Source organism: Littorina saxatilis, linkage group LG1 (genome assembly GCF_037325665.1).
Source record: "Littorina saxatilis isolate snail1 linkage group LG1, US_GU_Lsax_2.0, whole genome shotgun sequence".
NCBI classification, from domain to species: Eukaryota; Metazoa; Mollusca; class Gastropoda; order Littorinimorpha; family Littorinidae; genus Littorina; species Littorina saxatilis.
The window spans coordinates 97098354-97122149 of record NC_090245.1 but is presented as its reverse complement, the minus strand read 5'-3'; the positions used below and the strand labels follow the sequence as shown (position 1 = coordinate 97122149).

Below are 23796 nucleotides of genomic sequence, written 5' to 3'. Positions count from 1 at the left end.
ATGGTGACCTTGGTCCCAGTGTTCCTGTTCCAGCCATCCCTGAATTTTCTGCTGCCAGCCTGGGATGCTCCAGGGGGGTCGACGGAAGAACGCAGTGGCGGTCTGCTCTCTGAGGAGACGCTCACTCAGTCTGGCTCCGCGACTCAACAGTCAGTGTCGTAAGTAGAGGGCTTAGTAGGTAGCGGTGCCTGTGTCCCTGGCCAGGAACAGGACCAATACTGAACACCGTCGAAGTGACTCAGCAGCAGTGCAGTGTCATCTTCCGAGGGTAGCCTAAGGCAGCGGCCTGACATCCTTCCCTGGGGTGTCTGTAAGATTTGTGAGGGTGCCCAGGTGCCTGACCAACACCGGGGGCTCATGGATTCGACAAAGCCTGGCGGCGGAACGAAGTTCGGGGGTGGATGTTGCAGTGAGTGCTGGGACGGGGCGGCGTGGGAGCATACTGGGAGAAGGAACAAGCGCCGGGACAAGCAAAAAGAGGATGAAACCACAAAAAAAGAAAATAAATACATAAAGAAGAAAAGGAAAGAAAAAAAAAGAGAGAGAAGAGAGAAGAAGAAGAGAGAGAGAAAAAAAAAGGCTTGCAAATATCTTGCATCTATCAAAATACGAAACGAGGGACTCATGAAGCACTAGTTTCAGTACAACAACTGTCTCGAACTGTCATTGTAGCAATCTGAAATTGGTCAACATGCTCACTACTCGGCTCATTCTCTCCCTGACAGGATGCCTTGAGTTTCTTTGTCTGGCAAGGAAACCGATTTTTTTGTGGACATATTTAGAGCTTATGTAATGTGTTATGGATATAAGCAGATTCGCGATCGTCGATAATGATTTTTCATGGTGTTGTGTAATTCTTAAGTTACAAAGGAATTGATTTGTAAGACAGTTTCAAAGGAGCTATTTTTTCGCGGCTGTATTTACTGTGCAAACAACTCTAAATATGGCAAAAGTGATAATGAACCGTTTGGTTTCGGCGTTCGCTGAAGCAGACGATTTTTTCTGTAGTGATGCAACCATATATTACGGTCTCCTTCCGGCAGCAGTCCCAAAATGTCGACTTGTTTTGACCTTAGAACGATGTCTTTATCATAACTGTGAAGAACGGAACGGAGATCACTGTCGAAGTCGGCCAATCTGCAATTATTTTCGTCTCGCGAACACGGCTCGCAAACAACATATGGGAGATAACTTGTTTTGATAGATTTGCGCAGGAGTTTCGCGTCCGGTCAGAGAGATATACTGGCAATCACAAGTCAATTCAAGTCAAGTATTTTATTGTTTTGGGCCCAGAGGGCTTTGAAACAAAGATATAATTTTAACAAAAAAAGGTAACAAATCAGACAGTTAATATATGTATACAAATTGAGCGGACAAGTACAACAATACTATACAACCAAAATAAATTGGCAATACACACTTCCATACATACAAACAAAAATAAAAGAAAAATAGGTTTAACAAAATCAGGTAAGAGATCAGACAGATAATATATATATATACATTAAAGGCACAGTAAGCCTCCCGTAAACCATCACAGAGCTCCCCGAGCGTCTAAATACAGTACAAGCATACTTCCATTTGAACGCTCACCGAACGGGAACATCCTGGCTGCTTTCTGTCGAGCGTGAGACATTTTCCAAGAATTTATTTTCGTAGACTTGTTCCGTTAACAACAACGGCGCCTCGTTTTTGCGCTAGACCTAACTTTTAAAATCTAAATAATAAATTGACAGCTTGTTACACAAACATTCTTTAATCATAAAAGAATTCGTTTTTCATCAAGACAAGATCAGAACAATTCGAAGTTGTGAAAGTTTAAAAAAAGAAAAGCCCGGAAGCAGGGTCACGCAATAAGGGTCGTAGCAGACGACGGCCCGGTTTATCAGTGCAAATCGCCGTTCCTCTCAACAGTCAAAAGCCATCGCCAGAGTTCTTGTGAACCACAGCCGTTGTTTCGTGCATAAAAAACGTGCTATTGTAGATAAGCTCACGTCGAGTCGCATTCAAATGACTAACTATGACGACTGCATTGTGAAAAGGGAAAACTGGATCACACGGGTTCACGATGGCTCAGGGGTAAGATAAACCACGCAAAAATAAATTCTTTAACAATTGTTCGCTCTTTACGGAGGGCACCTAGGATGTTCTCAATTGGTGAGTGTTTAAATGAAAGGTTGTTTGTACTGTGTGTAAAAGCCTGTCCGTATCTGTGATGGTTTACGGGAGGCTTACTCTGCCTTTAAGCGGACAACGATAATATACAGCCGAAATAAATTAGCAATACCATTATGCCATGCATCTTTTGTAAAAACACAAAACAAAACAAAAGCATATATTACATACATATACATACCAATAAAGAAACTAGATATAACGCTAACATACTAAAATCATAACGTGGGCTACAAATCTTGCTAGCTTCATTAGTTTTATCTTAGATTTACAATTCATTAACTGTTCATATTTTAAACAATTTGGGTGAGATCGGTAATAAGGACTAATTAATTTTCTTCTTTTAGACACTATACTTTCGTCGGTACAAATGAACAAATAGTGAAACTCATCACCTAATTCATTTTTATCGCACATATCACACAATCTTTCATTTCTAGGAGCATTAAAAAATCTGTGCTGGTGTATTGGCAACTTATGATTGCTTGTTCTAAATTTTGCTAATTTAACTTGGAATTTCCTAGGCAAACAAAGCAAATACCTTTCCAGACAAAAATCCTTTTTATATATTCTGTAAGCTCCTGTGCTGGCAATAGCCGTTGAGCGATGTAATCAGAATGCCTGTGAGCTACCGAGGATTCAGGCCCGTTGTTGGGTAAGTGATTTTGGTTGTTGGGTAAGTTACCGAAAAATAACTAGCCCTACACGTTTACAGAGAGAAAGAAGCAGGGGGGGGGGGGGGGGGGAATAATGTATGTTAACGTGAACAGCTGCACTAAGTCAGTGCATCAGCCCTGGGAAAGGCAAAAGTCGTTTACGACCACGAACTCCGGCAGTCCGGCAGTCCCCCCGTGACCTAGTTGTCCCGGTTGTTGACATCAAGCTTGCAGGCATTCGATCATTTCATTGTACACTTTATCGTACCCTTGCTGGGGAATTTGGGTCGCTTGATTTCTTTATGCACTGACCAAGTTTGCTTTATTCAGTGGAACCCCTTTCATATAAGGCCCCCCAATTTAAGACTTCCCGAGTTCTTTTTAAGACCCTCCTTTCTCAGATGTTCTGTTCATAGCCTCTGTAAATGTACCTCCATTTTGAAAATGCTGCTCCGCTCAGAAAGCACCGATGAAGAACTGATTTATCTTTTTGTCGCAGATAAGAATATAAACAGTCAAAACATTTGCACAACTATCCCACAGATGACTACACATAGGCCTACCTTTAATGTTGCCAGCCAAACGAAACTTTATGCGGTCACAGTTTGTCAGTTCGCATCTCCCGCCAAAATGAAATCAACATTATGTTCCCGTGATCACGTTCTGGGGCTAAAGGCTGTGTGCGGTATGCCAACATTGACTCAAATAATATGTTTTACAATTTCCATGCGTAATCAAACTCAATGTCATGACGTAAACTACCCAATATAGAACGAATTCTCTCTGTCTCTCTCGTCGAGACTAATATACTTTCATTTAGGCTTTTGGTGTAATTAGTTCACTTACGGGGCCTGATCGAGGCTTACGCTGCCCAGACAATGATGAAATAGAATAGATAATTATCCTACATACGCGAGAGAGACACCCGTGAGATAATAATCGTTCAAATCACACGTGTGTATATCATGTAAATGAGGTCATGTCAAGCAAGTCTGGCAGGGACCTGTTTATCCACTGCTTATGATGACAAAGTCACCGAGACAAACGTCATTATAGAAACAAAAATTGCGCTGCTAATTACCCTCGATGAATCTTTAGAACTAACACGTCACGCCACACTTTCAGAGTGACGTTTCTTTGCTTTGACGTAATAGATTGCACGAGGCTTTAGAAGAGATCGAGGTTCCAAAACAAGCGTCTTCAATTTAGCTGCCTCGACTGCAAGACATTTTCAGTAAAATACACGTAAGTACAGTATGTAGGATAAACAGAATACTACATGGTTTGCTGTGTCGTACCAGATTTACACTCGTTGCTTTTTCAAATAGCAAACAGCTTGCTTTCGCTCGCAGTTCAATATTTAAAAAAAAAACTCGTGTAAATCTGGTAGGACACAGCAAGCCATGTAGTGTTCTCTATCTACACAATGGGTTAGCTCTCCAGAGGGCAGGTTCAGAAAATTACAGCGTGGTTTCCCCGGGGTTTCAAAAGATTTATAAAACCTTTAACCATATATGGAAAATTAAAATTGTTTTATAATTATGGGGAACATACATTACAGTCAAAGAGTGTACTTAAATTAATTCGTAAAAACAAATCGCAGTTTTCGACTCGTTGCAAGAAGGTCAAGGAAACTTAGTATAATTTCAAATGGATACATGCCCGAGGCATGACTGAAAGCCTGAGGGGCTCCGTGCACCTTGAAGTGTCAAGCACAGTAACTTAAAGACTCGCTCCTTATTAAGAGCTGATTTTCTGATTTGTTTTAAGGTCGTACAAGGGGGGTTCCACTGTACGGAGTTATGGCTATTTGGTATATGGGTTAACCCAGCATGCGACGCGTAAAGTGCGAGGTCACTGAGAGTGTGCCTGATACAGGACTAACATATGACGGCTTACTAGTGCCAAAACCTCATAATTGTAATTATCAAGGGAAAACAAGAGGCGAAGCCTTCAAGGCTCACGTAAGAAATCGACAAACAGTAACACAAACTCAATCACTCCGTCACAGATACACACACACACACACACACACACACACACACACACACACACACACACACACACACACACACACACAGTAAGCATAGGTGACACTGTGCAAGAAAGCGAGACACTAGATCTAGATCTGTCTGTGTGCATGTAGCCTGTAACTTACAGGGACACGACTGCCAACTAGTCTCGGCCCGCTCAAAATAACAATGACCGAGACTTTCAGTAATTCCTTCGCGTGACGTCTAACCCTCTTACGCCATAATGTGACGTCTTCAAATGTTAAAGTTTCTACCACAGACATACACACGCACACACGCACAGACAGACAAAGTTACGATCGCATCTAGAGGCTACACTTACGTGAGCCAATGAATAATTTTCTCTTGATAATTACCATTTTCACGTGTTTATTACTAATTTTCCCGGAATAATTACTAACTAAGTTGTTGTTCGCTTGCTCTCTGACACCGATTTGAAGTGCTTTTCTGTCATATTTCTTTGGATATATCCAGCTTCAGACGAGAGATATCAGTGGTAAGTAAACTTGATTCATATTCTGTAGCTTCAATAGTGTGCACACGAATGCATTTGAGAGGATTGGCTTCCCGAAGTGAGTCAAAAACGGGTCCTTCGGTTCTTGCGGCCATTGTTTCTAAGTCCATTGTGCGTGGAGGCAATGTTTGGGAGCTAATATTTTCTTTTGTGCGAAACTTTGCTTTCCCTTGACTGGCAAATGCATTACTGGTGTATACATTAATCTGTTTGTATAATTTTTGACGCGCTGTAATTAAATTTGATGCTTATAAGTCTCACTCAAGTGGTTCTCGCACATACACTGGCGTGTGGATAAAAAGTTTTTAAGGAGAAATGAGCGAAATTGCTTACTTTAGGATTCATCTTCTAATTACCAAATAATGCAATAGTCTTCTTCTTGTGATTTTCTGTTTCTCTTGAGTGCAAATAATCAACATTTTGCATGTTTTATTATCTATGATTTTCTATGAAACAGTTATAACTCTTTAAAAACACAACAATTGCCAGCTTGGCGCCAGTCATGGGAGGATTACTTGCCCCTGTCGTAGGCGAAGAGTACGCGAACAATTGCCAGCTTGGCGCTAGTGGGAGGATTACTTGCCCCTGCCGTAGGCGAGGATAACGCAAGCGGGAAGACAGCGCTTCGCATAGTTTTGGCTCACTTCCTGACGGATTGCTAGTGCCAAAACTAAAAATTAGTCATTTTCCCGTGAAAATAACTAATTATCCCGTGAAAATGAGTAACTAACGAGTGAAAACAGTAACTGACAGCGTTAACTAGTAATTATCACGTGATAATGGGTAACCCCAGGTTTTGGCACTAGTAAGCCGTCATACTAACACTCGCTTCTCTTCTCATCGTGCACACAAGAGAAAGTCGGCAGTGCTTTCACCAGTACGGACCGCTCGTGCTGTGTCGTAGCGCTGTTGGGGACCTGTGTGTGCTCAACTCGCCGCGCCTCGTCAGGGAGATGTACGCGGGCAAGGCCTTGGAGCACCTCACCAACAACAGGCCCATGACCTTTACAGGATGGTTTGCTTTGTTTGACTTCAAGGACGTCGTGACCAGCAGTCCGCAGTACAGGCCGGAGTGGTCCAAGATGAGGAAGATGTTCCATCAGGCCATCAAGGTAGGTCACCAGCCTTTGAAGGTCAGTTAGCAGACGAGCTTAACCCTGTCCAACCCCATTTAACCATAATAATAATAATAATAATAAAGTGTATTTATATTGCGCCTATCCCTTACAAAAAACAAAAATATTTGGCTCTAAGCGCATTACAACATGTGAAGGACTTGGTACAATCAAGTCTGACAAATACAACAGCACAATATACAGTCGGTCTCTTAGGTAAAAGCAGCTTCGACAGTTAAACACTTCTACTAAAAGATCCTCTAACAATTTACAAACATAGTTAAAGAACATCGAGTTAATAGGAATTAAAAAAAAAAGGTTCTTATAATAAGACTATCTAGCGAACGACGAAGAAGAAGAAGAATAAAACTATCAATGTCAATGTATAACAAGTCATTCAACGTAAATGGCCAAAGAACAACAATAAAACAATGGTGATAAAACAGTTATACTCAATGGCTAATAACGAGGCAGAGTTAAATAGTATCGACACAAGATTAAAACAAAACATATTTCTGGAGACGAATTAACAACAATAAAGCAATGGTGATAAAACAGTTTTACTCAATGGCTAATAGCGAGGCAGAATTAAATAGTATCGACACAAGATTTAAACTAAACATATTCCTGGAGACGCATTTAATAATTATACATGTATCAAATAATCAATGTACAAAATACAGCCCTCGCAAGCAACCCGCCCCCAGCCGGCCCACAGCGCGCTACGATGGCAAGCGACCCCTCTCCTCAATGTGGCAAATACTGAACAGTGCACACAACCAATTACTCGCATATACTCGTGTCGCTCACTCGCACACACACACAAACACACACACGGACAACATCGAATCACTCGCACAGGCTAGGGGTTGAAGTATTCCCGGAAGAGGTGTGTTTTTAGAGAGGACTTGAAGGAAGGGAGAGAGGTAGAAAGGCGGACAGACATGGGCAGAGAGTTCCAAATAGAGGGAGCTGTGTAGGTAAAGGCGCGCTTGCCGAAAGCGTTCAGTTTGACGCGTGGGACAACAAGGTGCCCTGCGTCAGCGGATCTGAGGTTGCGTGTGGGGACGTGTGGCTTTAAGAGCGAAGACAGGTAAGAAGGGGCAGAGTCTTGAAGGCTACGGTAACACAGGGTAGCTATTTTATATGTTATGCGTGCTTTGATTGGTAGCCAGTGAAGGGTCATGAGGAGAGGGGTGACATGGTCGCGCTTGCGCTTGCGCAGCACAAGACGTGCTGCATTGTTCATGATGCGCTGTAGGCGGTCTAGCTTGGCGTCTGGGAGGCCGGCTAGGAGCGAGTTGCAGTAATCCAGTCTCGACAAAATAAAAGCCGAAACCAGTGTCTTGGTTGCGTCGAGGGAAAGAAGGTGTCTGATTTGGCTAATCCTCCGCATTTCAAGAAAGGCGGTTCTGCAGAGTGAGTTGATGTGGGCGTCCATTGACAGGTTACTGTCAAGGTGGACACCCAGGTTTTTTACTTTGGTGCTGAATGTGACTGTGGTATCAGAAAGGGTAAGACTGGATGTTTCTGAAAGAAGCTTTAACTTTGATTGTTTGCCAACTGGCATGATCTCTGTCTTATCATCATTCATCTTGAGCTTGTTGACTGTCATCCACTGTTTGATGGAATCGCTGCATGATTCTATTGACTGCACTAACTCTGTAAACTGTTTGGTGTGTGCGGATTTTTGTAGTTGAGTGTCGTCTGCGAACATGTGGTACAGGACATTGTGGTGCTTTATGACTTTGCTTAACGGCTGCATGTACATAGTGAATAACACTGGGCCTAACACAGATCCTTGTGGGACACCATACTTTAATATGGTGTCCTCGGAGTGCTTATTCTGGATCACAACAGCCTGAGTGCGTCCAGTCAGGTAGGAGCAGAACCACCCCAGAGCCGTGCCTGTTATGCCGAATGTGGTGTTCAACCTTGCCAGCAGTATATCGTGGTCAAGGGTGTCGAACGCTGCGGATAGGTCCAACAGGGCCAGAAGCGAAACAGAGCCGCTGTCACAAGCAGTGAGAAGATCATTCGCTACCTTAAGTAGGGCTGTTTCAGTGCTGTGATCTGCGCGGTAGGCGGACTGTAATGGTTCAACCATACCTGTCTTAGCGAGATGCTCTGACAATTGGGCCAAAACAACTTTTTCAAGGACTTTCGAAACAAAAGGCAAATTGGAGACAGGGCGGTAGTTCTTGAAAGTGTTGATGTCAAGGTTAGCTTTTTTCAGGAGGGGAGTGACTACTGCATGCTTAAAAGAAGGGGGTACTTGACCGGATGTGAGGGATTGATTTATGATGTCAGTAATGACAGGGAGTAATTCCTCTAGACACTCATTTAATAGCTCTGAAGGAATTGGGTCGAGAATACAGGATTTGGGTGGAGCTTTTTCAATGATCTTCTTCACTTGTTCTTTAGTGACAGGAGAAAAACCGGTGAGGTGGGCGCCGTGAAATGGCGCATGCTCTGGATGCCCAGGAGCAGCATCAAGCTCGACTCGGATCTTCTCGATTTTTTCGGCAAAAAAGTCCCCAAACTTATCTGGAAGGTCATCAAGAGGGACGGAGTTTGGTAGCTTTTTATTTTGAACTTTACCGAGGAGCTGCCCTGTGATCAGAAAGAGTTCTTTGCTGGAGGTGCTGTTCTCGATTTTCTGAGAAATAAACTGGTGTCTGTTCTTATCCACCATCTCTTTGACGGCCTCTCGGTGAAAAGTAAAGATTTGCCTGTGGACCGTGAGAGCCGATTTCCTCCACTCTCTCTCAGCACGACGCCGATCTTGCTTGGCTGTGGAGACCTCCGGCGTAAGCCAAGGTGCCGAGGGTCTGTCGGTGACTGTGCGTGTGGTGAGAGGGGCGTGCTTGTCCAGAATCCGGCGCAGGTCGCTGTTGTAGCTGGACACGAGGTCATGTCTGTCTAACTGGAGTGCTCTGACGTCATCCTTCAGTGCTGCCATGTCGATCCGCTTCATGTTGCGCGAGGTGACGACTCGTCTGGCAGGGCCTGGCTTCTGAAGGTCGAAGCCGAAAGAAATGACGAAGTGGTCGGAGATCAGCATGTCCTGCACAATCAGGTCTGAGACGCCGACGTCCCCGCCGACTGACCCTATAACTGTCTTGCGTCTACTTGCACCAGGAACGCGTGCACTCTGACCAGTAGTGTTCCACTTTTGAACACATTTCTGCAATAAGTTTTGAACACCCTGTAATATAAACTTAGCAAATAAATTATTGCGACAAATCTCGCACCTCAATTAAAGCATTTATTACCGTGTCATTTCACTCAGACTTTCTATGCCGTTTAAGGCCGTCCACTTGAGTAGTATAGATAGGTATGCCTCATCCCTCAGTGCAATGTGCAATGTGCAAGGATAGGGCCCATCATAAAGTGATAGGTTAAGGTGCCTGTGTTTAAGTAGTGATAAAGAAGGATTGCGGATAAACGGTTTATTGAGTTTTATATTTTGTCATGTGATTTCATGTGCCTGTACCTGTTGCTCGGTACTAATGACCACCCCCAGCTGGGGTAATGACAGTAATTGCCCCCATGGGGTGTTTGATTGATGGCAGTGTGCATGCATGCGTGTGTGAGAAGAGAAAACGACATGAGTCTTGACACTGTGAGTCGCTGTGGCTCAAGATTGTTCTTTTGTGGTAACCTTATTAGTATCGCGGGTGACGCGTAGGTGGTCGTTTATAATGGGTTATTATACGGCGTGCTTTAGTTCAGTCGGATGACGAGAGTTTTTGTAGTCATTTTTGTATTGAAAAAAAGGTGTAGTGACACTTCAGAGGGACTGTGTGCATGCGTGTGTGTGTGTGTGTGTGTATTGTCTGCGAGTGTGGTGTCCAGCGCGTGTGTTGTTGTTGTTGTTTTATGTTTTGGTCACCTTTACACCCCAATAGTCAGCCAGAAAAGTGTTAACATTTCACTGGACTGTCTAAAGAGTCGCATATAGGTGTTTACCCTCCCTCTGTGTTTTCACGGGCTTGGGACCGTTTTGACAGGGTATGTCAAAGCCACATTGGGGGTTTTGTGGGATTAAACAATACGAGCATTATTTACAGAAGCAAAACATGGCTTAACAAATTTATTTACAAAAACGACAAAGTTGTTTGGCATTGGAATGTTAACCATATCACAGGCGGAGGTATCACAGTCAAAAAAAAGAAAGAGACCCATCAGAGGGGTATCACAGTCAAAAAAAGAAAGAGACCCGTTAGACGGGTGTAGGCAGGGTTGAAATCCCATCAGAGGCGATCACACGCTTGATGTAGAAAAACGAGAGTGACTTTCTGGTTTGGGAATACGTGAACATAGACTTTCCGTCTGTTTTGAAACCCGTGTTTGTACCGCCACCACTTTCTTGCGTTAGAAGCACCTGTTGGTAAGACTCTTTTGTCAGTTTGTTTTTGTTTTTGTTTAAGCCTTTTGAACTAAATTTACTCCCACTGTCTCCCTCACAAAAGTAAGTTTTAGAACACAAACCAATGAACGCATTTCCTTGGTATTCGGTTTTAAAGAGACCGGGTGTTCGTTTGTCATACTGGACACGCGCTGTACAGGCCTGACAGAGAGTTGAGTCCCACGGGGCGTTAGCTAAACGGGTGTTTTGGAAGGCTGTCTCGTGTTGGTCACAGGCTTGTGCAGGGAACCATTGGTTATACACTTGGTAAAACTGCTCTCGCAGTTCAGGATGAACCACCTCTTCTAACGTTGAAGCGCTAAGCGCCATGTATAGAGAATCTGTATCCATTTCCAAAAGCTGGTAGTCGGTTCTGGACACAAACTTATCTAGAAAATCAAAATGAAACTCCAACATGCGTAGTTTAGCGTACTGGTAAACAAAGTAACCAATCTGAGAGGGGAGTGACCAGTTGATATTTTTTTTAGCCATCTCTACTTCAGTGACAACTTCTGTTACTTCTGTTCCCAATCGGGTGCGCTGACCATCCTTTGCCTGACTTCATCCAGAACAACCCGGCCATCTACACATTGATCAAAGATGAACATCATTCTTTTGATTATACAGACAACCTTTGTTTTTTCCGCTGCTTGGCCCTCCATCGAGGAGCTCAGCTTCATTCCCTTCACACACAGACCAGTCAGCTGTGGAAGCAGTGGTTTGGAAAACAGGACAACCTCTCTCACCCTTTTTCAGGCCTCACCTACAGTGACTTGGAGCGGGCAGAAGATGAGTTCGAAGTAAACGTGGACGTGTTTGAGTTTGACGAAACACAGTCACCTCCTTGTCTTGTCCCTAGTCGACGGAGTGCCAGAAAACACCCTCAAATCATGCGTGTTCTGTCTTATGAACATCACTTTTGCTACATCACCGACATCAACAAAGCTGCTCAAGCTTTTGGCTGCCGCCGATGTGGAAAGCTGTGGAAGAAAGAGTGGTTATTGAATCGTCATGAGGAAACGTGTACAGGGGATAAGATCAAACATGTCTACCCGGGCGGTGTCTACACTCCGCCCCCTACAGCACTGGAGATGTTGCACAACAATGGCCTACTGGTGGATACAAGCTTTGTGTTTCCCTATCGAGCCACGTACGACTTTGAAGTCTTTTTTGACTCTCGAGATCTACCCCAGCCCAAAAAGCAGGATGCCAAAACACACTACACATGTAAACACGTTCCTTTGTCTGTCAGTGTTTGTTCCAACGTTCCCAGTTTTGAAGAGCCAGTGTGTTTCATCAGTACTGGAGACGCTCAAGAGCTAGTCAACAAGATGGTGGATCATTTGGAACGGATTTCAGACTACAGTTTTGGTCTGCTTAAAGAAAGGTTTGCAGATATCTATGAACAGCTGGATGAAAAACAAGCCGAAGAGGGAGAAGAAGGTGAAAGCTCCAAGACAGGTCTGACGTCCAAACAACTCAGAGAGAAACTAGACGCCTATCTCCATGAACTTCCGGTGGTGGGCTTCAACAGTTCCAACTATGATCTGAACGTCATCAAACCTTACTTTTTTCACCGACTTATCAGACAGTCAGCTGAAAAAGAAAACAAAATGGATCGACCCAGTCCAAAAGAGGAGGAGGAGGAGGAGGAACAGGAGGAGGAAAAGGAGACGGAGATGGAGGGAGACAAGGAAGACAAAAACAAACTCAAGTTTGTAGTCAAGAACAACAACCAGTTCAAATGCGTCAGTACAGAAAAACTCAAGTTTCTGGACATTACCAGCTTTCTTGCCCCTGGCTTTTCCTATGCAAAGTACCTGGCCGCCTTTGACGTGGAGGAACAAAAAGGTTTCTTTCCCTATGAGTTTGTGACGGATTTGGATAAACTGGACTTGCCTCATCTCCCATCCAGAGAAGCTTTCTTCAGCACGTTGAAAAACAAACCTATTAGCGAGGAAGATTATCACTACTGCCAAGACATGTGGGAAACCTCGGACATGAAAACTTTGCGAGACTTCTTGATCTGGTACAACAACAAAGATGTTGTGCCTTTTTTAGAGGCTTTAGAGAAGCAGTCTCACTTCTACCAAACCCTGGGACTGGACATGTTGAAAGACGGCATCGGAGTACCTGGACTCACTCTTCGCTACCTCTTCAAAACACTACCAGACAACGTCTACTTTTCTCTCCTCCACGAAAACCACAAAGACCTGCATCAACTTCTCCGTTCTGAAATGGTGGGTGGTCCGTCCATCATCTTTCATCGTTACCATGAGGCAGGCAAGACACGGATTCGTGACCCTGATGGTGGAAAGCCAGTGACTTGTCTGGAGGGTTATGATGCCAATGCTTTGTATCTATGGGCGTTAATGCAAGACATGCCTACAGAAGACCCTGTGCGACGCAAGAAAGAGAACCATTTCAAGGCAGAAAAGATAGGTCGATACGGCCACATGGCGCGAGAATGGCTCAAGTGGACAATGCATGAAAACAACATTCACCTTCAACACAAATTTAACGACAGAGAACAAGTTCTTGGACAGCACCATATTTGTGTGGATGGATGGGATGCCCAAACCAAGACAGTCTATCAGTTTCATGGGTGTCTGTTCCATGGTCATACCTGTCACAAGACTCAAGGACAAACCCTGTCAACGGAAAAGCTTTGACTGAACTGAGACAAAATACACGAGACATCACCAACTACCTGAGAAACACGGTGCAAGTGAAAGTGATTGAAAAATGGGAATGCGAGTGGGAAGAAGAAAAACAACAGAATGCGTCTGTGAGGGAGTTTTTGCAAGCTCACATCCCTCGTCACATTGACCCCTTTCGAGGACTCGCCAAGATCACGTGTACTGACATTGTCCAAGCAGTGAAACAAGGCAGCTTGTTTGGACTTGTCCAGTGTGATGTTGAGGTTCCAGAGCGGCTCCGTGACTACTTTTCTGAAATGCCCCCCATTTTCAAAAACACGGTGGTCGGAAGAGAGGTCATTGGAGAGTTCATGAAGACGTATGCAGAACGCCATCGTCTGCTGACTCAACCCAGAAAGACACTGATCGGTAGCTTCACAGGCAAACACATTCTGTTGATCACACCTCTTCTTCAGTGGTACCTTCACCATGGATTGAAAGTACTCGATGTGCAGCAAGTAGTGGAGTATCGACCTCAACGGTGTTTCAAAGCTTTTGGGGAAACCGTGTCACACGCTCGTCGTCAGGGAGATCAAGACCCCTCCAAAGCCATTTTGGCAGACACTTTCAAATTGCTGGGAAACTCCGCCTACGGCAAGACCATCACCAACATTGCCAAGCACACGGATGTCTCTTTCACAGACAAGAAAAGGGCACAAAAACTTATAAATGACTCTTTGTTTCGAAAGTTGACCCCGCTGACAGAGAAAGTGTTTGAAGTGGAAATGACCAAGTCCACCCTCAACTGGAATCTCCCTCTGCAGATTGGTTTTTTCGTCTACCAGTATGCCAAGCTGCGAATGTTGCAGTTCCACTTTGACTTGGTAGACAAGTTTTTGTCCCGGGACGATTACCAACTTTGTGAAATGGACACGGACTCCCTGTACATGGTTCTCTCTACCCCATCCTTTGAAGACGCTGTCAAGCTGTCTCTTCGAGCTCAGTCAACTGGTCAAACACATCTTTAAATTCTTCACAAAGAAGAGCGCAGGAGACCCCGGAGATACGTTCTGGGTAGTTAACCATGTTATCCACTAGTTCTTGAGGGTCACCTTTACTTACAAAACAGGTTGGTTCTGTGAAATGAGGAACGTTACTGCAAACAGAAACAGAAAGAGGAATATGTTTGGCTGTGTACTGTGTACAGTTTGACTCAGCTGATTTTGTTTGCGGCAAGTTATTCTGTTTCAAAAAACACCTCAAAATCAAAAGTCGCCCTGTAGGGAAAAACAAAATCTGTGGCTACCTGAACACCGTGGCTTTGTAGCTGTTGAAAAATGTTTTGGGGTGGTGAGTAAACCCCGCCTTTCAACGTTTCTTTTGAACCCTCACCCTGACAAGTCTGTTCATGTCGATTCATTTTAAACAAAGACGTCCAGAGTTTCCCGCATTTGGAACAAGCCAAAGCATGACCGAGTTTATCAATGTCTAAAATGTACATGAAATGGTCTTTGTAACGCAAGAGGCGCATAACGCCAGTATTGTTTGTAAGCGCTACGACGCAGAGGAACGAGACAGACGGGTGTTTGGCTCTCATCAAACTCAAACACATCTATGTTCACCTTAAACTCAGATTCAATCGACTCAAGTTGAAACAAAGTGACCCCCGGAAAGTGGACAGGGGGGTGAATGTCCGGCCCACTGTTTGAACAAGGTTTTTGTGGGTTTTTGCAAAGAATGAGGCGAGGCTCCTTTGTACAAAGCAAGACAGCGAAAGAGACACAAACCGTCAGTATAAGGAAAATGATGATGCTCGTCGTATTGGAGTTTGTGCAAGAACGGTGTGTTTGTGATGTAGTCAGGTAGACTATCACAAGCTCATCCGATAGAAAAGTCAGACAAAGGCGTGACATAGAAACTGGAAGACATGATGCTGTGAACAGAATACCGAGAGTTTGGGCGTTCGAGTCTAACTTGTTCCAGAATGTCACGGTCACTGATTTCACCGAGAAAAGAAAGAAAGTCCTGCTTTGAGTTGATCAGGCGCGGTCGTTGTAAGACAGAGTGGTTATTGACTGAGGCATGAAAGAAAGACAATTCACCCGACTCTTTGTTTTTGAGAAGAAAGGAGTGAGAAAAATTGATTTTGAAGCGCTTGTTTTGTTCATGGAACAGATCAAGAAGCGACTCGTCCCAATCAGGGAAATCAGAGTATATTTCAATAAAAAAAAGTAGTCCACGGTGGGGGTGTGATTCGGCTCACCGTGGACTACTTTTTTTTATTGAAATATTCTTCCGCGCGCGCGAGCCGTGGTAGCCATTGAAAGCGTGTCACAAAAAGACCTACCTCAACTTCTCCGTTCTTTATGGCTGTCACTACCAATAAGACTTCAAATAGGTCACATAGTGCGCAAAGGCAAATTGGTTAGCCCTCATCTCGTGAAAGGAGGGTGAGAAGACGGCCAGACTTTTTGTGTCGCTATTCTAGTTAGTGTTGTTATTCTAATCTAGTGGTGCTGCTTTTCCTTTGCTTTTCTTTTGGCAGGTACTTTGCAGTCAGTTGTGATTTGCGATCAAGTAAAAGGACAAGAGCTAAGGGTACAAAGATCTCATAAGGGTGTCGCTGCTTTCGTTTGACTAGATGGGAAACAAGTTCAGGGTTGAGAGATGGAGAAAGAAAAAAGAGAGACGGAGAGAGAGAGAGGGAGAGCTAACAACAAAAACTAAACAAACAAAAAAATGGTGTAGGGACATCGTGTTTGTTTTATTTTACTTCTTCAATGTCAGAGCCCTTTGTTAGCACACGACAGATGCACGGATTGTCGTTGTTTCCATCTCACACCACGCGGAGGTCAAGGGTTGGACGTTAGTGAGACACTGTAAATCTATCTTTTTTTCGTTTCGATTTTTATTTTGTTTGTTTTATACACCTTCGGTGACACGAAACACACCGTATAATAACCCATTATAAAGGACCACGTGCGCGTCACCTGCGCCCCTGCCGTACTAATAAGGTTACCACACAAAAAACAATATTAATCCCGACTCACAGTGTCAAGACTCATATCGTTTTCTTTTCTCATACACGTGATTGCACCACCTTGCATCAGCCATCCAAAAATAGAAATATGGTAAAACAACACCCCTACCCCTACCCCACCTCCCCACACGCGTAGGTAGATTACGGCAGTGATGCGGTCAAAAGGGGTTATAAATAAGCTTCCTCTGGGGCTAAGTCTTCAATGTATCTTCGGTTCTACAAGTGTGATGTGGTGAACAAAACAAACTATGGCGACCAGCAGCAACAGCAGCAGTGACGCTAACACAACTCCACAACCGGCCTCAACAGATTTGGTGAGTTGATTTTGTTTTTATATCTTGTAAAAATAAAAAATAAAGGTAGCGTGTTACTTTTTTTTCAGACATAGCTTTTAAAACAAAAAAAACAAAATGTTTTTATGTAAGATGTTTTTGATATTGTTTTCGTATCTCAGACATAGTTCTCTTTTTTTTTATTACAGCGTAACCAATGCCCGCACTGTGGACACGTTTTTACACAGAGCTACAACCTCAACGCGCATGTCAAAGAAGTCCATGGCAAATCTAGAAATTTTCTCTGTGCTATGTGTGGCAAAGCGTTTAGCAGAAAATACGCCCTTGTTCGACATGAAAAAAACAAAAACTGCCAAGATGTTGCGAGTCGTTTACCACCACCACCAGTGCCGACAGTCGGACAAAAAAGAAAAAGCTTGGATTCACAGGATGCCCCTCCCCCCAAAAAGGGATTAAACAAACGAAGTCTAGAAAAAGAAAAAATCAAAAAGTTACCTTGTGAAGAAAGACAAATGTACGAAAAGTATTGGAATTCTGTTAAAACACATAAGCGGCCCGGTAAACTTCAGTCAACCTATACCATTCTCTGGAGCCCTTGTTCTGATTTCCCTGATTGGGACGAGTCGCTTCTTGATCTGTTCCATGAACAAAACAAGCGCTTCAAAATCAATTTTTCTCACTCCTTTCTTCTCAAAAACAAAGAGTCGGGTGAATTGTCTTTCTTTCATGCCTCAGTCAATAACCACTCTGTCTTACAACGACCGCGCCTGATCAACTCAAAGCAGGACTTTCTTTCTTTTCTCGGTGAAATCAGTGACCGTGACATTCTGGAACAAGTTAGACTCGAACGCCCAAACTCTCGGTATTCTGTTCACAGCATCATGTCTTCCAGTTTCTATGTCACGCCTTTGTCTGACTTTTCTATCGGATGAGCTTGTGATAGTCTACCTGACTACATCACAAACACACCGTTCTTGCACAAACTCCAATACGACGAGCATCATCATTTTCCTTATACTGACGGTTTGTGTCTCTTTCGCTGTCTTGCTTTGTACAAAGGAGCCTCGCCTCATTCTTTGCAAAAACCCACAAAAACCTTGTTCAAACAGTGGGCCGGACATTCACCCCCCTGTCCACTTTCCGGGGGTCACTTTGTTTCAACTTGAGTCGATTGAATCTGAGTTTAAGGTGAACATAGATGTGTTTGAGTTTGATGAGAGCCAAACACCCGTCTGTCTCGTTCCTCTGCGTCGTAGCGCTTACAAACAATACTGGCGTTATGCGCCTCTTGCGTTACAAAGACCATTTCATGTACATTTTAGACATTGATAAACTCGGTCATGCTTTGGCTTGTTCCAAATGCGGGAAACTCTGGACGTCTTTGTTTAAAATGAATCGACATGAACAGACTTGTCAGGGTGAGGGTTCAAAAGAAACGTTGAAAGGCGGGGTTTACTCACCACCCCAAAACATTTTTCAACAGCTACAAAGCCACGGTGTTCAGGTAGCCACAGATTTTGTTTTTCCCTACAGGGCGACTTTTGATTTTGAGGTGTTTTTTGAAACAGAATAACTTGCCGCAAACAAAATCAGCTGAGTCAAACTGTACACAGTACACAGCCAAACATATTCCTCTTTCTGTTTCTGTTTGCAGTAACGTTCCTCATTTCACAGAACCAACCTGTTTTGTAAGTAAAGGTGACCCTCAAGAACTAGTGGATAACATGGTTAACTACCCAGAACGTATCTCCGGGGTCTCCTGCGCTCTTCTTTGTGAAGAATTTAAAGATGTGTTTGACCAGTTGACTGAGCTCGAAGAGACAGCTTGACAGCGTCTTCAAAGGATGGGGTAGAGAGAACCATGTACAGGGAGTCCGTGTCCATTTCACAAAGTTGGTAATCGTCCCGGGACAAAAACTTGTCTACCAAGTCAAAGTGGAACTGCAACATTCGCAGCTTGGCATACTGGTAGACGAAAAAACCAATCTGCAGAGGGAGATTCCAGTTGAGGGTGGACTTGGTCATTTCCACTTCAAACACTTTCTCTGTCAGCGGGGTCAACTTTCGAAACAAAGAGTCATTTATAAGTTTTTGTGCCCTTTTCTTGTCTGTGAAAGAGACATCCGTGTGCTTGGCAATGTTGGTGATGGTCTTGCCGTAGGCGGAGTTTCCCAGCAATTTGAAAGTGTCTGCCAAAATGGCTTTGGAGGGGTCTTGATCTCCCTGACGACGAGCGTGTGACACGGTTTCCCCAAAAGCTTTGAAACACCGTTGAGGTCGATACTCCACTACTTGCTGCACATCGAGTACTTTCAATCCATGGTGAAGGTACCACTGAAGAAGAGGTGTGATCAACAGAAGGTGTTTGCCTGTGAAGCTACCGATCAGTGTCTTTCTGGGTTGAGTCAGCAGACGATGGCGTTCTGCATACGTCTTCATGAACTCTCCAATGACCTCTCTTCCGACCACCGTGTTTTTGAAAATGGGGGGCATTTCAGAAAAGTAGTCACGGAGCCGCTCTGGAACCTCAACATCACACTGGACAAGTCCAAACAAGCTGCCTTGTTTCACTGCTTGGACAATGTCAGTACACGTGATCTTGGCGAGTCCTCGAAAGGGGTCAATGTGACGAGGGATGTGAGCTTGCAAAAACTCCCTCACAGACGCATTCTGTTGTTTTTCTTCTTCCCACTCGCATTCCCATTTTTCAATCACTTTCACTTGCACCGTGTTTCTCAGGTAGTTGGTGATGTCTCGTGTATTTTGTCTCAGTTCAGTCAAAGCTTTTCCGTTGACAGGGTTTGTCGTTTTTCCTTGAGTCTTGTGACAGGTATGGCCATGGAACAGACACCCATGAAACTGATAGACTGTCTTGGTTTGGGCATCCCATCCATCCACACAAATATGGCGCTGTCCAAGAACTTGTTCTCTGTCGTTAAATTTGTGTTGAAGGTGAATGTTGTTTTCATGCATTGTCCACTCGAGCCATTCTCGCGCCATGTGGCCGTATCGACCTATCTTTTCTGCCTTGAAATGGTTCTCTTTCTTGCGTCGCACAGGGTCTTCTGTAGGCATGTCTTGCATTAACGCCCATAGATACAAAGCATTGGCATCATAACCCTCCAGACAAGTCACTGGCTTTCCACCATCAGGGTCACGAATCCGTGTCTTGCCTGCCTCATGGTAACGATGAAAGATGATGGACGGACCACCCACCATTTCAGAACGGAGAAGTTGATGCAGGTCTTTGTGGTTTTCGTGGAGGAGAGAAAAGTAGACGTTGTCTGGTAGTGTTTTGAAGAGGTAGCGAAGAGTGAGTCCAGGTACTCCGATGCCGTCTTTCAACATGTCCAGTCCCAGGGTTTGGTAGAAGTGAGACTGCTTCTCTAAAGCCTCTAAAAAAGGCACAACATCTTTGTTGTTGTACCAGATCAAGAAGTCTCGCAAAGTTTTCATGTCCGAGGTTTCCCACATGTCTTGGCAGTAGTGATAATCTTCCTCGCTAATAGGTTTGTTTTTCAACGTGCTGAAGAAAGCTTCTCTGGATGGGAGATGAGGCAAGTCCAGTTGATCCAAATCCGTCACAAACTCATAGGGAAAGAAACCTTTTTGCTCCTCCACGTCAAAGGCGGCCAGGTACTTTGCATAGGAAAAGCCAGGGGCAAGAAAGCTGGTAATGTCCAGAAACTTGAGTTTTTCTGTACTGACGCATTTGAACTGGTTGTTGTTCTTGACTACAAACTTGAGTTTGTTTTTGTCTTCCTTGTCTCCCTCCATCTCCGTCTCCTTTTCCTCCTCCTGTTCCTCCTCCTCCTCCTCCTCTTTTGGACTGGGTCGATCCATTTTGTTTTCTTTTTCAGCTGACTGTCTGATAAGTCGGTGAAAAAAGTAAGGTTTGATGACGTTCAGATCATAGTTGGAACTGTTGAAGCCCACCACCGGAAGTTCATGGAGATAGGCGTCTAGTTTCTCTCTGAGTTGTTTGGACGTCAGACCTGTCTTGGAGCTTTCACCTTCTTCTCCCTCTTCGGCTTGTTTTTCATCCAGCTGTTCATAGATATCTGCAAACCTTTCTTTAAGCAGACCAAAACTGTAGTCTGAAATCCGTTCCAAATGATCCACCATCTTGTTGACTAGCTCTTGAGCGTCTCCAGTACTGATGAAACACACTGGCTCTTCAAAACTGGGAACGTTGGAACAAACACTGACAGACAAAGGAACGTGTTTACATGTGTAGTGTGTTTTGGCATCCTGCTTTTTGGGCTGGGGTAGATCTCGAGAGTCAAAAAAGACTTCAAAGTCGTACGTGGCTCGATAGGGAAACACAAAGCTTGTATCCACCAGTAGGCCATTGTTGTGCAACATCTCCAGTGCTGTAGGGGGCGGAGTGTAGACACCGCCCGGGTAGACATGTTTGATCTTATCCCCTGTACACGTTTCCTCATGACGATTCAATAACCACTCTTTCTTCCACAGCTTTCCACATCGGCGGCAGCCAAAAGCTTGAGCAGCTTTGTTGATGTCGGTGATGTAGCAAAAGTGATGTTCATAAGACAGAACACGCATGATTTGAGGGTGTTTTCTGGCACTCCGTCGACTAGGGACAAGACAAGGAGGTGACTGTGTTTCGTCAAACTCAAACACGTCCACGTTTACTTCGAACTCATCTTCTGCCCGCTCCAAGTCACTGTAGGTGAGGCCTGAAAAAGGGTGAGAGAGGTTGTCCTGTTTTCCAAACCACTGCTTCCACAGCTGACTGGTCTGTGTGTGAAGGGAATGAAGCTGAGCTCCTCGATGGAGGGCCAAGCAGCGGAAAAAACAAAGGTTGTCTGTATAATCAAAAGAATGATGTTCATCTTTGATCAATGTGTAGATGGCCGGGTTGTTCTGGATGAAGTCAGGCAAAGGATGGTCAGCGCACCCGATTGGGAACAGAAGTAACAGAAGTTGTCACTGAAGTAGAGATGGCTAAAAAAAATATCAACTGGTCACTCCCCTCTCAGATTGGTTACTTTGTTTACCAGTACGCTAAACTACGCATGTTGGAGTTTCATTTTGATTTTCTAGATAAGTTTGTGTCCAGAACCGACTACCAGCTTTTGGAAATGGATACAGATTCTCTATACATGGCGCTTAGCGCTTCAACGTTAGAAGAGGTGGTTCATCCTGAACTGCGAGAGCAGTTTTACCAAGTGTATAACCAATGGTTCCCTGCACAAGCCTGTGACCAACACGAGACAGCCTTCCAAAACACCCGTTTAGCTAACGCCCCGTGGGACTCAACTCTCTGTCAGGCCTGTACAGCGCGTGTCCAGTATGACAAACGAACACCCGGTCTCTTTAAAACCGAATACCAAGGAAATGCGTTCATTGGTTTGTGTTCTAAAACTTACTTTTGTGAGGGAGACAGTGGGAGTAAATTTAGTTCAAAAGGCTTAAACAAAAACAAAAACAAACTGACAAAAGAGTCTTACCAACAGGTGCTTCTAACGCAAGAAAGTGGTGGCGGTACAAACACGGGTTTCAAAACAGACGGAAAGTCTATGTTCACGTATTCCCAAACCAGAAAGTCACTCTCGTTTTTCTACATCAAGCGTGTGATCGCCTCTGATGGGATTTCAACCCTGCCTACACCCGTCTAACGGGTCTCTTTCTTTTTTTGACTGTGATACCCCTCTGATGGGTCTCTTTCTTTTTTTTGACTGTGATACCTCCGCCTGTGATATGGTTAACATTCCAATGCCAAACAACTTTGTCGTTTTTGTAAATAAATTTGTTAAGCCATGTTTTGCTTCTGTAAATAATGCTCGTATTGTTTAATCCCACAAAACCCCCAATGTGGCTTTGACATACCCTGTCAAAACGGTCCCAAGCCCGTGAAAACACAGAGGGAGGGTAAACACCTATATGCGACTCTTTAGACAGTCCAGTGAAATGTTAACACTTTTCTGGCTGACTATTGGGGTGTAAAGGTGACCAAAACATAAAACAACAACAACAACACACGCGCTGGACACCACACTCGCAGACAATACACACACACACACACACGCATGCACACAGTCCCTCTGAAGTGTCACTACACCTTTTTTTCAATACAAAAATGACTACAAAAACTCTCGTCATCCGACTGAACTAAAGCACGCCGTATAATAACCCATTATAAACGACCACCTACGCGTCACCCGCGATACTAATAAGGTTACCACAAAAGAACAATCTTGAGCCACAGCGACTCACAGTGTCAAGACTCATGTCGTTTTCTCTTCTCACACACGCATGCATGCACACTGCCATCAATCAAACACCCCATGGGGGCAATTACTGTCATTACCCCAGCTGGGGGTGGTCATTAGTACCGAGCAACAGGTACAGGCACATGAAATCACATGACAAAATATAAAACTCAATAAACCGTTTATCCGCAATCCTTCTTTATCACTACTTAAACACAGGCACCTTAACCTATCACTTTATGATGGGCCCTATCCTTGCACATTGCACATTGCACTGAGGGATGAGGCATACCTATCTATACTACTCACTTGACTATCTGAATCACCTTTCGGATACAAGATTTCGTTAACAGGGATTACGTGACCACCGCTCAAATAAGGGGACCCCTAAAATCGACGTGACGAAAACATAAGGGACCAATTCAAAATCAACAAAAATCATAATAGGCACAAATTTATACCAAGAGCATGTTGTTTTGTTTAGCTAGCTTGCGTATTTCGTGTGCTATGCGATTCCTAGTCAGTGATGCTGATGTCGTTTGCATGAGGGGTCAACAACGAGAGATTTTGCGTCAATTTTGAGGAGTACCATTGTCATTTAGCAATAATGTTGGGGATTGCCTATACATACTATTACCAGACGTATTTCGAGTAAAATGTCCGATTATTAAAGATATTTTATCC

General features: G+C 44.1%; 2 protein-coding genes across 2 annotated transcripts in view; both read left to right on the top strand.

Annotated features, from left to right (window-relative positions):
- Positions 1-23796, top strand: part of LOC138955339 (steroid 17-alpha-hydroxylase/17,20 lyase-like) — a 62618-nt gene continuing 38822 nt past the window's right edge. Inside the window, exons 1-2 of the mRNA XM_070326980.1 lie at positions 1-158; positions 6232-6490. Of these exons, the coding sequence (XP_070183081.1) occupies positions 1-158; positions 6232-6490 (417 nt within the window). The remainder of the gene's footprint in view (positions 159-6231; positions 6491-23796) is intronic.
- Positions 11456-22518, top strand: LOC138951029 (uncharacterized; the record flags this gene model as incomplete). Its single annotated transcript, XM_070322715.1, has 3 exons — positions 11456-13523; positions 13571-14554; positions 21944-22518. Coding segments are annotated over 3 exons (3627 nt in total), but the record flags the coding sequence as incomplete, so codon positions are not given.